Source organism: Equus caballus, chromosome 24 (assembly GCF_041296265.1).
Source record: "Equus caballus isolate H_3958 breed thoroughbred chromosome 24, TB-T2T, whole genome shotgun sequence".
Taxonomy (NCBI): Eukaryota; Metazoa; Chordata; class Mammalia; order Perissodactyla; family Equidae; genus Equus; species Equus caballus.
In genome coordinates this window covers 26932016-26947505 of record NC_091707.1, presented here as the reverse complement: position 1 = coordinate 26947505, position 15490 = coordinate 26932016, and the positions used below count along the sequence as shown (strand labels likewise).

General features: G+C 44.4%; 1 protein-coding gene across 2 annotated transcripts in view; it reads left to right on the top strand.

Annotated features, from left to right (window-relative positions):
- The window catches only part of ZFYVE26 (zinc finger FYVE-type containing 26), a 62677-nt gene that overhangs the window by 35649 nt on the left and 11538 nt on the right, over window positions 1-15490 (top strand). For both annotated transcript variants that reach the window (XR_011432053.1, XM_001500061.6), the window contains exons 26-35: window positions 321-567; window positions 1290-1388; window positions 3403-3566; window positions 4621-4757; window positions 6723-6754; window positions 7402-7538; window positions 8481-8701; window positions 11831-11978; window positions 12230-12439; window positions 12987-13205. Coding sequence is in view for 1 of the 2 variants with exons in the window: in XM_001500061.6 (XP_001500111.3) it covers window positions 321-567; window positions 1290-1388; window positions 3403-3566; window positions 4621-4757; window positions 6723-6754; window positions 7402-7538; window positions 8481-8701; window positions 11831-11978; window positions 12230-12439; window positions 12987-13205 (1614 nt within the window). In the remaining variant the exon portion in view is untranslated. The remainder of the gene's footprint in view (window positions 1-320; window positions 568-1289; window positions 1389-3402; window positions 3567-4620; window positions 4758-6722; window positions 6755-7401; window positions 7539-8480; window positions 8702-11830; window positions 11979-12229; window positions 12440-12986; window positions 13206-15490) is intronic.

Below are 15490 nucleotides of genomic sequence, written 5' to 3'. Positions count from 1 at the left end.
TCCTCAGCCCACTTTCGTAAATCAAGTTTTATTGGAAAACAAGCCTGTGTATTCATTTACATATTGCCTATGGCTGCCTTTACACTCAGTTGGCAGAGTTGAGTACTTGTGGTGAAGGTACTTGGAATACTTCTTGATTGCCATCTGGAGCATTTAGAGAGGAGTCAGCCTTGTTTCCTAAAAGACTGTTAGCCAGTGTCAGTATTTGGCCATGTGCCTTTTGGTCTCTGACACCCTTCCTTCTTCCCAGTAAGAATCTCAGCTTTCTTCTGAAATTTGGGTACTATTTTCTTTACTCTATGGATCTACCCCACAAACAGGTTCTGCTGACCCTGCCTGAGCAGCACCGAGCCAGCTATTCCCACTTGTCCTCTAACCCCCTGCTCATGCTGGAGCAGCTGCTCATGAACATGAAAGTGGATTGGGCCACTGTGGCTGTTCAGACTCTGCACCAGCTGCTGGCCGGGCAGGAGATTGGCTTCAGCACGGACGAGGTTGACTCACTGCTTTCCAGATACGCAGGGAAAGCCCTGGACTTCCCTTACCCTCTGAGGGAGAAACGATCAGGTAACTGCCAACATTCTGGATGGGGGTTCTACGTGGAGGAAGAAATACCATACTACGTCCTTAGCTTTAACTTCTCCTCTTTATTATTTTGAGGTGATCAAGAGTGAAAGGAATACACTTCAGGAGAGAGCTCTTTATTATATAGGAGAGATCTTTGTCTTAGAGGAAGCGGCAGGCTAACCAGAATTAAAGGATGCTAGATCACCACCACTCGCATAATATAAGGGTTTGGGAAACGAAACGTGGTAAAGCTGGTCTTTGTCTGGCCTTAGTGTAGTGGGTCCTTAAATGCCATTGTTGTGTATGGAGGGTGTGCTCTATTCCGGGGTCACGTCAGATATCACTAGTATATGAGCTGACTCAGCCTCTTCTAGAAAGAAGAAAATGAAATGTGGGCTGATGGTCCCAGCCAGCTTTTGTTTCTTACTCCCTACCCTCCAGGACCACTACTGAAGTCTTCCACTTCCCTCTGGCATTTTTAGATGTATTTTGTAAAATCATAGCATCTATTTCATTACCTCAGGTCCTAAACATAGTTTGTTTTTGAGGAGTTTAAGGAGCATACTCACTGTTGTTTTAGAAGTGCCTCTACCGTTCTTTGATAGCTCGTAGAATCATGGGGTGATAGCGAAACCAGCAGGGCTTGGGACTAAATGCCTAGCACAGGGAGAGAAGGTGTTTATGGTAGAACAACGTTGTGTCAGCGTTTTCCCTCTCTGCAGATTCTGTGAGTCACCTCCAGGAAGCTGTGAGTCAGGCTTCAGACCTCGAGACCTTGTCTAGATCACCATCAGCAGAGTTCCTTTCTGCTGCTGCTCCTGGTAAGAACAGGTTCTGAGAGTTACCCATTTTTCACTTCAGCCTTGCCTTATTCTGACTTTCTGATTCTTTTGCCTCTTCTTTCACTTCCAGTTACAACATTCTTATTAATTATTTTTCTTGGTTCGTTCCAGCTTTGTAAATCCCAAATAATTCAACACACAATCAGATCTCCTTATTTGCAGTATCTATAAAGTCCTGTATCTATAAAGTCCCCACAAACACTGAGTTAGCAAATCCTGAAGCATTACTCCTAAGGAAAATATTTACATACATAGATAGGTTATACAGAGTATAGACTCACATAGATTATAATGCTAAATTGGAAACAATTCATCCTAGTAGATTCTATTTTCTTTGTTTTACAAAAGAGAAGAAGAGGCTCAGAAGTGGTCACATGACTTGCCTGAGGTCACATGCCTCTTGAGTGCCTGTCCAACCAGCCTCAGAGCCAGAGCTTTTTGCACTACACTGTCCCCTACCGTCCCATCCTCTGGTCATCTCTGGATAGAGCTGAAATAAGAAAGCACAATACCACCTTGTTCAACCTCAGATGAGAACCTGAGTGTCGGGTGACTCAAATTATTCACCACTCTGCGCAAGTCTGCAAAAGCACTGCAAATAGTGATTTTGAGGTGACAAATTTTAGCGAGGAGGCAAATTCACAAATGTGGAATCTGCTAATAAGGAAGATCAACTGTATTTAGTGCTTGTGTTCCTTCTGCCCCTATGCTGCAGTTGATTAGTTGTCTGTCACGCACATGGGGTGCGAGCTCCTTGATGGCCTCCCCATGTCTTGGTTGCCCCTTCTCACCACGCCTCCTCTCCTCACAGTCTCCAGCCCCTCGCACGGTGGCCTGCACGCAGGAGAAGCTCAGCAGGTGTTTGTCGACCAGCCATCAGGGGAGCAGGATCCTGGGAGAGATCTGTAGTCTATCTTCTTCTGGGTGCTGCGAGGAGTTACTGGGTTTTTCAGTTCTCGTTTTCTGTCACCTGCCAACATTGCTCTGCTAAATGACAAGAAATCTCCTTAGATACCATAACCCAAAGACTGGCATTTCATGGCCCTACTTTGAGAAGTAGCCATGCTTCAGGATAACCAGCAGATCTGAGGGGAGGGTTCAGACATACAGGTATATGAGCAGCTTCAGGCATCTGCATAAGGCAGCTAAGCAGCTTGAGTTTACTTATTTATTTATTTATTTTTAGCTTTTTATTGTGCAAAATTTCCAATGTACGAAAGTAGAGAGAAAAGTGCACTAAAGTCTCACATACCCATTACCTGGCTACAGTAAATATCATCTCACGATGGCCATTCCTGTGTCGTCTATACCCCTGTCCTTCTACTGGATTATTTTGATGCCATTGCTAGATATCATATCATTTCGTTTATAAATATATCAATCTATATCTCTCAAAGGTAAGGACATTTATTAGACAAAACCATAACATAATTATCAGACCTAAAAACAAATTAACAATTCATTATTATTATCAAGTATCCAGTCAGTATTCACATTTCCCCAGTTGTCTCATAAAGGTTTTTTTAGAATTGGTTAATGTCCACATATGGCATTTGCCTGAAATACTTCTTAAATCTCTTTTAATCAATAGGCTCCCCTACCTCTTTTTTGTTTTTGGTGGAAACTAGGTCATTTGTCCTGTAGAGCTCCCCACATGCTGGCTTTTGCTGATTGCCAACCAGTGGCAATCTGAGTCTCCATCCTCTGTATTTCTAGTTCGCTGGTAGATAGATCTAGAAGCTTGATTTGAGTTAGGCTTAATATTTTTGGGGAGGTATATTTGATAGGTGGTTGTGTGCCTTCCATCAGGAGACCCACAATGTCCAGTTGTCTGTCTTTTGGTAACGCAATCAGTCATTGATGATCGTCAACTGGATCTGTTATTTCAGTAGGAGTTTGTAAAGTGGTGAAATTCTAATTCTCTCATTCCTTCTTCCTTTATTGGTTGGACTATTGATCACCTTTTACTCTGACTTCTGGCTCTGACTCCCAGGTGTCTCCATTGTGCATTCCCCCAGTCCGAGGGAGAGGAGCCTCCCTCAGAGTCAGCCCCCACTGGAGTTTGTGCCCCCAGCAACGCCCCCTGCCAGGCACCAGTGGGTACCGGATGAGAGCAAGAGCATCTGCATGGTCTGTTGCAGGGAGCACTTCACCATGGTAAGCAGCATCAGTCTCCAGCTTTACCTGCAGGAGAAATTAAAGGAAAACTCTAGTTCATGAGCCTGAGTTTATGATCACCTCCTGTCTCCAAGAGGATATTGGTATTTTCAGATGAACTACCAAATCGAAGACTTGGGGCTTGTCTATGACCTGACCAGAATATATTTTATGGATTTTGACAGGTGGTAAACACTCCCAAGTAGCCTTAAAGTCTAAAACCTTTGCCATTCTCATGAAATAGCTAAAAAGAATCAGAGTGGTATAGTAGGAAGAGTCACCAAACATCAGGAGATCTTGTTTCTAGCTCCCCTTTCTTTCACAGTAAGACAAGTGACCTGGTACTGGTCATGTGTACTGGCTCTGGAGACAGAGGACCTAGGTTCTAATCCCAGCTCTGCCTCTTACTAGCAATGTGACTGTTAACTTTTTCAGTCTTTGATGCTCACTTGTAAACTAGGGATGATATATTATTTGGCTCGTGGAGCTGTAAGGACTAACTACAGTAACAAATGTTAGCATACCTAACAATTACCTGTGTTAACACAGTATCAGTACTGGCATATTAGCTCAGTGCTGATGAAAATGATGATGGTGTAATTTCTCTGTGTCTCTTTCCTCCTCATTTATAAAAGAAGTGCAATATGTGTGTCAACCTCTTATAATGAAATGAGGTAGCACCTGTAAAAGCATTTTGAAATACCACACCATGGAGAAATGTGACCCACATTAGCTGAGAAAGTCACTTCTTCCCCACTGCTTTTTGCTATGTCTTTATGTGTTGCCTCCACCAACAGGGAGAGTTTGTCAGGAGCTATTGCAAAATTGTCCTTGACTTGGGCATCTTTGTCCATTGACAGAAATGTCTTTAAATGTCAGCTTCTTGAAGGCAAGAACTGGTGTGTTCTTTCTCAGTGGAGGCCCAAGTAGAGGTTCTTAATAAGTCACAGCGGACTGATACCAAGAATGAATGGGTTGACAGATACACTCACAGGTCCTGCAGTCTCACCTTCTCTTCTTCCTTATTCCTTCTTTTCCTGATGGCACTCCTCAGTTTAACAGGCGTCATCATTGTCGCCGCTGTGGCCGGCTAGTGTGCAATTCCTGCTCCACTAAGAAAATGGTGGTGGAAGGCTGCAGAGAGAACCCTGCTCGCGTGTGTGACCAGTGCTATAGTTACTACAACAAAGAGTGAGTGTCCTGCAAGCAGGACTGCTACTATTATTGACCACTGCACCCTCCTCCAGGTCCTTACACTCCTAGGGGTCTCATTGTGGAGAGCATCTCAAATCTGGAACAATTACAAATAGTTTTAGTTTAACAATAACACTGAAATGCCATTAACTCTACAATGAAATGTTTGACCTTGGTCAGAGAAACTTCCTCTGACCAAGAGCAGATGAGAGGAAGCTGAGTTCAAGTCTCTTACATGATGTTCTCTCTGAGATGAGGACACTTGGTTCTTCAGCCCATCCCCTGACTCAGGCCACTGACCTTAGTTTACCAACAACCTCACCTGTTTTCCAGCCACTCTTGCTTCAGTTGGTCTCACCTGGACTCAAAGGGACATGTTCATACCTGTTCAATGTGAGGGCACCACTTGCATGAGTCTGATCTAGCTAGTCATCCCAGCTTCTTATCCACAATCAGAAGAGCCCTCACACTTTGCTACACCCAGTTCAGCTGGTGACAAATTTCGGATACTGCTCATACCTCTAGCAAGTCTGATCAAAACTGTGTTTGCTGGATCAGTGTTGCTCAGTTTTTTCCGCTACTTCTAGCACCACAGGAGAGTGAAATAGACTCCTAGAGCATCTGGGAATATGAGCCAAAGCAACTATCAAAAAGCAAAATTACTTTGACTTCTTCATGTTTTATTTGTAGACTTAAATAGATTTTACATTCTGCTCAGTAGCTTCACAGTATTTTTGTGTTTGTTTTCATATGAACTTTTTTGGTCATATTTACCATGATAATTTACTGATCTCATAGGAAGGAATATATGCCAGGCTTATACTACGGATTCTGTTACCCTGGCAGACCACCGCCTCCCTTGGGGTGGAGTTCAGGGGAATTACCCATATACCATAGAGGTGAGATTTGAAACGAGCAGTTAGTATTGATGGGGATTCTTTCATTCAACAATCTCTCAGCAATAATCTCTTTGCCCTCAAAGAGCCCCATCTTAGTGGGGAGACAGCCAACAGAAAGAGCACAAAGCCGTTGGATAAGTGCAGTGGTGGAGACACACAGCTTAGCCCAATGGGCAGGAGGTGGCACCTAGTCTGAGACTTAGAGGATGAGAAGTTAGTCGGAAAAGAAGCCAAAACAGAGCATGCCCAGAAGTGGGAGTAACAACTTCAAAGGTAGGGACAGGAGAAAATTTGGGTCATTTGAGGAAGCGTAAATAGGCAGGTGATGGGCTAAGCTTCTGGCCAGCGTACCTTGGACTTAGAGGCTGGCAGCTGAATCAGGAGGACTTAGGCAATGGCACAAAGGTGTGGAGTTTGCTCTTTGGCAGCATAGGCTGGGGTTGACGAGCAGGCTCTTCATGCAGGTGATAGCCTTGGGCTCTGGCTTGTGGCATCAAGACTTTGTGCTCGGTGGCCCAAGGTGAAGTTGACCAGAGCCAGTGGCGGAGTGGGGAGGACTTTTATGGGTTGAGCACAGGTCATAGGTGGCAAGAGATTGTCTCAAGAGGTAGCCAGGCCAGGTCATAAGGGACTTTGTCTGCTGAATGGCAAATGTGGAATATTTTTACCCTGAGGAGCTACTGAAGGATTTTAAACAGAAGCATAACATGATCAGATTTGCATTTTTGAAAGCTTACTATACCTGTGAAGTAGAGAAAAGGTTGATGAAATCAGGGAGACCAATTGGGAAGCTATTGCAAAGGCTCTAGCAATAAATGATGAGGGCTCTCTCTGGGGCAGGGCTGAAGAGAGAGATGGGGACATTTAAAGAGCTATTTAGGAGATGGAATGGACAGGAAATGGTGAGTGATAGGCTGTGACAGGTGAGGAGAGAAAAGAGTTTTGGATGATTCCCTGATAACGCACTCATGTAACTGAGTAAATGTCAATGCTATATACCAAGCTCAAAACAAAGAGGAGGAGGAGGGATTCAGTCATCTCATTTTTCTTTCTCTGTTTCCAGTGTGTCAGAGGAGAATCCAGGACAACCAGAAGGTGAGGCTGAATCGCGTTCCCTGTGGCTGTTTATATGTTCGAGTTGGCTCTACTTTCAGCGTATCAGCTGTACTGATTCCCTCAATGGCCACTCAATCCAACTTGGCCACAGAAGATCCTGGCATTTCTCTCAAACTGTTTCCCTTAAAGTTCATCATCATATTAACCTATCACATTGGCCCATTAGCTTCCAGCATTGAGAAGGCCAGCAACCAAAGAATTTGGTCCTTAATTTTAGTGGGTTATTTCTTTTTTTCCCCTCTAGGTTCCCCATCACCACCATCCTACCTCCCAATGCTTCCTCCTTCCCGCTCAGTAATCACTAGTCATAGTTTGACCTCTATCCTTCCACAGCAGGTTAGTTTTTAGAGTAGCCAATGGCTCAGCCCTTCAGTTGAGAAGCCTGTGCCTTTCAGGGTTTCTCGTGTGAAGCAGTGGGGTTATATGGCAAACACTGTAACACTCATCCCAGGTCTTCCCTGGGGAGGAAGGTTTGGGGTGCTCAACATGGTTTCCTAAAGGAAAGGAAAGGGACCAAGGAAAGAGAGAGGGCCCTATCCCTGCCTCCAGCTCTCACCAGCGCACTGGACTGGGTAGACTGGGCTGCTGGCCAGTGACTGACGCGTGAATGGCATTTCTCTCCTCAGTACCAGACAGCTCCAAGACTGAAAGCCCTCCGTACTCAGCGGTGGTGAGAGTCCCTAAGGCAGCTGAGGTGGAATGGATTTTGGATCTGAATGAGGAGGAAAATGAGCTGGTGCGGAGTGAATTTTACTATGAGCAGGTAAGAGCAATAAAATCTGAGTTCTTTTGATGTGTAGTGTAGTATTTGAGTTTATGACATAGAGTAGTATGGCAGGAAATGCAGAGATAGGCGAACACTACCTGGCCTTCGCTTGCTTACAGTGTAATAATATGGGAGCTAGGACAAGTAAGGCCAGTTAAGGCAGGAAATGAGGAGCATCTTGGGAAATGCACCAGAGGAGATCAGGAAAGGCTTCATGGAAGAGGTAACATGGAAGACGAGCAGTAGAAGTTTGACAAGAAGTTTGTGGGTTGTGAGGTGAGGATAAGGGAAAGACAAAGAGTGCAAAACTGAAGCATCTGAGCAAAGGCACAGTGTCACAAATTGCAGGACATGACTGGGGAATTGGAAACAGTTTAATCCAGAGGGAATATAGGATGTTAATAGAGAGGTAGTAAAAGATAGGATTGAAATGGGCTATTTATGTTTAGGGCCTTGAATTCTGCAGTAAAGAATATGTACTCAGTAGGCATCAGGGACCATGAAAGGTTTCAGAGTGTGCTTCGGGAATACTTAATTTAGCAGCAGTGTTTCCAGTGGCTTCAAGTCGAGACTTCTCCAAGTGGTCAGTTAAGCAAGGTAATGGTCACAGTCCAAGCCAGCAATAAGGAGGACCTGCACTAGTGGGGCAGTAGACTGGCAAAAGGAGGGGACACATGGACATTCCCAAGAAGTAGGTAACACAGGACACAGCTGCCTTCTTCCCAGTAAAGTGACGAAACCAGCAGCCAGGGCTTTGGCCATGAAACATCTGAAATTTGTTTAGTTCCACTTCTGCTTTGCCATGGAATTTTGGCTCCTTCTTCCAGTGTTTTTCAAGCTTTGTGAAATGGGAAGAACGATTCCTGCCATCCCACTCCACTGGAAGAATGCTTTGGCCCCTGAACTCACTGTTTTTCTCTCTTCTTCCACCCTGGCCAGGCCCCTAACGCCTCCTTGTGCATTGCCATCCTGAATCTGCACCGGGACTGTGCTGCCTGTGGCCACCAGCTAATTGAGCACTGCTGCAGGCTGTCCCAGGGCCTCACCAACCCAGAGGTGGATGCAGGGCTGCTCATAGACATTATGAAGCAGCTGCTCTTTAGCGCCAAGATGATGTTCGTCAAGGCTGGCCGGAGCCAGGACCTGGCTCTTTGTGACAGGTAAATGGAAATGAGTCTCTATTCTTTCACATGGCGGCCATTTCTATCCAGCTTCTTTTTCTGACTACACCATGAGTTTTCACCTCACCAGCCTCTCTTACAAGACACGCTGAAATGTTTTGCATCTCAGTTTGATGTTGATGAAATGCTGTTACCAGGTCACAAGTGGTCTTCCTCACCCTACCTTGACAGCCTGTGTCCTTCTCCTTCCATGAGTGGATCACCAAAGCAGAGTGTTCTCTAGCTATACCCAGTCAGAAAGAAAGTAAAAGCTTTAGTTCATTTATAATTAAAATCAATTTAGGGGAGCACCTTTGGTCTCTGTGGAATTTTCTGGCTTTTAAAGAAAATGTGTCCTTCCTGAGTGTCCAGTTCTTAGCCTCGACTAAAACTCTCTCTGAATCTTGACCAAATTCAGACTGTGGCCTCAGGGAGTTCTGGGTAACAGATCTATAAAGCACACTGCAGAATGGTCTGCCCTGTGTCACAGGTAGGAATCTGAGTCATAGGGTTGAAGTCTGTGCAAAAGCTGTGATGAGGCCTCAGGTCCCTGCAAAACCTGCTCTGCCTCCATTCATTAACTTCACAGTGAAAACTCCTAATTCCCAGCTTACCCACCCAGATGTGTGACTCATGTGTGTTCCCAGCACTCAGTTCTAGCCAGATTTGTTAGCAGAGAGAATAATTTTCTTTGGAGTGTAAGTGCCTCAGGCAGTTAATCAGAGTACTTGCCTACCAACTCACCGAGAGCAAGGAGTGCACTGAATCCCAGCTTCACCACTCCCTAGCTCTGAAGCCTTGGAGAAGTCTACCAGCCTCTCTAGACCACAGTTTTCTATAAAATGGGGGTGATAATAAAACTTATAGGGGTGTTATGTGGATAAAATGAGCGTATCCATGTAAAGAGCTGAGGACTGAGCCTGATCCATACTGTGTACTTCAAAAACGTTAGTTTTATTTATTTATTTATTTATTTTGAGGAAGATTAGCCCTGAGCTAACGTCTGCTGCCCATCCTCCTCTTTTTGCTGAGGAAGACTGGCCCTGAGCTAACATCTGTGCCCATCTTCCTCTACTTTATATGTGGGACATCTACCACAGCATGGCTTGCCAAGCGGTGCCATGTCTGCACCAGGGATCCAAACCGATGAACCCCAGGCTACCGAAGCGGAACGTGCGTACTTAATCACTGCACCACCAGGCCAGCCCCTAGTTTTATTGTTTTTATTAACAAAAACCAGAAGGTTAAGAAAGGCAGAAGGAGGTGGGACAGAAAGTAGACGGAAATATAAAGGAGTTAGCTTCATTCTTTGTATTAAGAAGCAGTAGACTCTACATCATTTTTCAAGTTGATAAATGAAGAAATAGATATATAATATGTTAGGTAAAGTCTTTTTAAATAATCATGAAAAAACCCAAAAATCTACTAAGTTACCAGAAATGGAGGAAAGGGGGAGAAAAAAACAGAAACCAATCCATAGAGGAAAAAGTAGAAAACAAAGGAAACATGAAGAAAGATTCAAGGCAATAATAAAAATAGATCTAAATATATCTCAAATACCAGTAATGTACATAAGATAAAATTTTGTTAAAAGAAAAAGAGGGCGATTAGGCACATGTGTCTGGTGATGGATTGTAATTAGTCTTTGGGTGGTGAACATGATGTAATCTACACAGAACTCAAAATATATTACGATGTACACCTGAAAATTATATAATGTTATAATCCGAGTTACTGCAATAAACATAAATAAATAAAATAAAACAAAAAAAGAAAGAAAAAGATATTCAGATTGGAGGAAAAAACAAATTTAATATCAAGTCCTCAGCTTCCTTCAAAATCTCATATGGATGGAGGAACTCTCTGCTTTAGGCCGAGGCAGTGCTCGCTTCACGAGGATTCTCGCCCACCCCAGGGTGCCGTGGGCTTCTCTGACAGTTTACAGCAATGGTTTCAAGTTACGCTTTCCGTCTCCCCCAGCCTAGACTCAGACAGACCCACTCCAGAGACACTGCCTTTGTGCCCCTTTGCTGACGGGCAGGGATTCAGCTCGCATGTGTGTTTACAACTCCTAGTTTGCAGAGTATTCTGCTCCTGTTTGTAGCTCATCCCTCCTTCTGACAGACGTTTAAATGAATGTTAAATGAATGTTTAAAAATGAAACTACACCACCTATTTTAAATGTTTCATTTTCCAAATGTATAAGTACATTATGATACGGAATTTGCTTTTATACTTACTATACTCTCCCCTACGCCATCCCCACTCGGCTGAAAATCTCTGATGGACTGAATCCCTTTCAGTGGACAAGTCAGGATCCGTGGGGGTTTTTGCTGGAATTATGGTACAAGATTCAAGAACCTGGAGCGTAGGCCTGTTGAAGGCAGCACTAGACAGAATGATCCAGCTCTCTGGGCCATCTGTCATTGTAAGGTTTTTGCAACCTTCAGGTGTCAGGAGTAAGATCAAAGGCAGCAGACCTAGTGGGCTGTGACAAGAACCCATTCTCAGCCCAGGGAGAGGATGTCAAGTCCAAGCGACTAGGGTCAGAGTGAAGGGCCAGCATGCCCCTGCCCAGCAGCATCTCCAGGGAATGGTAGTGATGGGACCTCTGTATTGAGGAGGAGTGCAAACCATCAGTATAGTCTCTGTGCCTTCTCTCAAGCAAGCAAGGTTCAAAAGGACCAAAAGGCAAATAGGTAACCTGTGAGTCTCCAACATTCAATGTAAAGGCCTGGCCTCTCATTGAAGACCTGCGCATCCCTACTCCGCGTGTTCATATCTAACATTTGATGAGTGCCTGCAAAGTTCCAGACACTATCCTAAGACCTTTGGCTTGAGTTATTTCATTTTATCGTGAAAACTCCCTGTTTTATGTCCATTTTACAGATGAGTAAATGGAGGCAGAGAAAGGTTAACTAATCCGCCAAAGGTCATAGAGCTGCTAAATGATGGAGTTGGGAGTTGGTATTCAGAGTCTGACTCCAGAGTCTTCTCTCATAGTGTCTGTGTACCTCTCACTTCTCATTATCACATTTCACGTTGGAAATGAAATAGAAAACCTTTAAGCACCAACTATTCTAGGTAAGACTGTGGAGCCTCATTACCTTGCCCTTTTCCTCCCTGCAGCTACATCAGCAAGGTAGATGTTCTGAATATTTTAGTTGCTGCTGCCTATCGCCATGTGCCATCTCTGGATCAGATCTTACAGCCGGCTGCAGTAACCAGGTTAAGGAACCAGCTTTTGGAAGCTGAGTACTACCAACTAGGCGTTGAGGTGAGGCAAAGACAAAGCTTACTTCTGCCCAACTGTAATGAATTGCCTTTGCCTAGCCTTGCAAACAGGGATTGCCATCTGTCAGTTGTTCTTGCCCATAGGGAAATATCCAGGGCATGACCAGTTTGCCCATGTGGGAGTAATGGCAGGTGCAAGGGGGCAGGAATGATTGGCAACAAGGGGATAGAATAGGCCCCTGGGACTCTCAGGCCTTGTTGTAGGTACCCTCTCACTAAAGATTCTTCCACCAGGTCTCCACAAAGACGGGGCTTGATACCACTGGGGCGTGGCACGCATGGGGTATGGCCTGCCTCAAAGCTGGGAACCTCGCTGCCGCACGGGAGAAGTTCAGTCGCTGTCTGAAGCCCCCTTTTGACCTCAATCAGCTGAGTCAGGGCTCAAGACTGGTACAGGATGTGGTTGAGTATCTGGAGTCCACAGCGAGGCCACTCCTGTCCTTGGTAAGAGCACAGCAGGCGGGGGACAGCTCAGGGTGGGAGGCCCAGAGCAGGAATGCCCTGGGGAACGGATCAGCTTCCACTCAGCCGACAGTGGCAGTCCTGGCTCAGAGCTGCCAGGTTTGGATTTTGTTCTTTCCATTACATATAGTTAGATAAGTAACTATATATGGTTAGAATAGCAATACAGAGTCAAAGTTTTTAAAAGACAAACTACAGAAAACTATTTTTTAAACAATAAAAATCATGTATAATCCCATACCCAGACTTAAGTAGTATTTAGATTTTGGTGAATTTTCTGTTATGTTTTTTAATGAAGTTGGTGTTATACAGTATTATAATATATAGAATTTTATATGTAATATATTCTATATAATAGTAATTAAATATGAATTACATATACTATAATACTATCTGTTTTTCTACCCTTAAAACTGTGTTGTGAGCATTTTGCCATATTGTTAAATATTCTTTGAAAGCAATGTTTTCAGAAGCTTCTGAGAACTTACTGAGTCCCATGTTTCCCTCATACTTTCTCCTTTCCTGTCAGCAAGATGATGATTACTTTGCCACCTTGAAAGAGCTGGAAGCTACCCTTCGGACCCAGAGCCTCTCTCTGGAGGTGATTCCTGAAGGGAAGATCATGAACAACACCTACTACCAAGAATGCCTCTTCTACCTGCATAACTACAGCACCAACCTGGCCATCGTCGGCTTCTATGTGAGGCACAGCTGCCTGCGGGAAGCCCTGCTGCACCTCCTCAGCAAGGTGGGGCACGCAAACACAGCTCTCGAAGGGCAGGACCTGCTTCCCCCACCAAGGTCGGCCCACTCCACTTTAAGGGCGGTGATCACCCCCCCTTAAACTTAATCTAATGTTGAGCTACGAGAGCATCTCTGGCAGAGTCAAGTTAAAGTGGAAAGTTCTGTCTACGCCAGTCATGATTTGATGAGTGTGCAACCAGTCTTAACCTGGATCCCAAATTACCCTTCTGACTGGCAATGACAAATTTCATCCCTTCTCCCAAAATATAGAACAGAATCCAATAGTAGTTGAGAGCATGGTGTCTGGAATGAGATACTTGATATAAGTGGTGTGACCTTGTGCAAATTGTTTTACCTCTCTCTGTTTCCAGACACCTCCCACCTGCCCTAGGGCTGTGTCCCACTGCTGACCCCGTTGCTCGTCCACTCCAGCTTGTTACCACCAGGGCCAGGAAGCACCCGTGGCACAGATCCTATATTTGGGCCTCGAATATCTAATGGAAGAGTGTGCTCCCTTCTTTTCTCTGACATCCTCTGCCCTCCTTCCGTGGGAGGCAGAGGCACCACTGAAGTGCATTATTTCTGTGGAGCTATTGTTAAGCAAAGCCAGGACTCTGTTTCACCATGACCCTTTGGCAATACCTCTTTTATCCCGATGTTCCGTGAAAACCTCCTGAGGAACTGGCTGATTCGTACCAAATTTCTTGTAAAATTAAAGGAGCACAAGGTATACTTTAATTTCAAAATGGCAGCCAGTGAAAGTTTACAAATAGCTATCTTCTCGGATTGCTCCCCAGGAAGTCAACAGTTCACAGAGTCGTGGAAATCACACCCCTGTAGGGCAGTGAGAGAGAAATGTTTTCACAGCTGCCTTAGCTACTGTGTCTTAGTTACTCACTGGGTCTTAGCTACTCACTGGTCTTAGCTACTAACTGGGTCTCAAAAATAATGTAAAACTTATATTATCTGGAATTTAATTGTTAAGTTTTTTCCTTTTCCTCGGTTTCCAAGTGAGTTTTGAGGTCAGGCTGCTTCTCCCAAGCACAAATTGAGAGTGGAAATCACCCAGCTCTGTTTCTTCTAACTGACGCCTCATCCAGAGAGTTAAGCTGCTTACTTACTTATCTTGGTATAAGCTGATGAAAAGCATTGCCCCTATTTACATTTGTCGGAGCTAGGAAAGAAGCCTTCTTTTTATCTCCTGTAATCACAGTTACCCTTGAACTGAATCTCTCATCTTAATTCTCAAGCAGGTAAGGAACAACAGAAGAAAACATTGTGAAAACTATGACTGACTTCCTGAAACATGGTATTCCCTTGCTAGGCTTATTCCCAGCTCTTTCACCCCTTTACTTACCACACTGCCCCAGAGTGAGCTTTCTGAAACATAATACGTGTTATTTATGGCATTCATAATTCATGTTGTTCACCTCTAAAAGGCCTTCAGTAGATTCCCATGGCCACAGGATGAAGTCACAATTCCTCAGCATGCATACAGGACCCACCAGGATCAGGCCCCCTTATTTCTCTAGTTTAGTTTCACCACAAATCCTGTCTATATCCTGCATTCCAGACTTACCTAATTACTTAAGTTTTCCTGATTGTTCCATGTGCTTTCTTCCCTCCACAAGTCTTCATGGACCGTTCCCCTACCTAAAATGCCCTGCCTTTCCTTGTTTTCTTGGAAAACTGCTGTTTATCCGTTCAGACCCTCTCTGTTGAACATTCGCAGAACACACAAACAACATTAATGACCTCCTCCTATACACCCCAATTGTAGTAGAACATAGCTGTTGTTGCATTTATCCTCCTGGATTGCAGCTATTTGTTTACAGTGATATCTTTTTTTCTGGACCGAGAAGGCCTGTATTTTCCTTTTCTGTGTCTTTAGATGCCTGGCCTAGTGCCGGTTATGAGTGAATGAGTGGATAGATGAATGGATGAAATGAAAGTTCTTAAGGAACTTTCTTTTGAGAAATTGTTGTTCTTTTGAGGCATTCCACCTTTCTTATGGATCCTGCTGCTTCTTAAAGTCTGTCCTACAGATTTTTGGTTAGGTCTGTGTTTCTCAGGAACCGCGAGAATCGGGAAAGGAGTCCTCACCCACTGTGGATGTTCTCAGAGCCCACGTCTTCTCTACTTCTAAATAGCTTGTGCCCAGTGCTACAAGGCTGGCATGGTTACACTACCCTGAGTTTATAGCCATCCTTTTCTCTCCTCCATTAGTTTCTCATAATCTATAGTCTGATGCCCAAATGATTTTCCTTTCTATGGCTATGGGATGGGGGT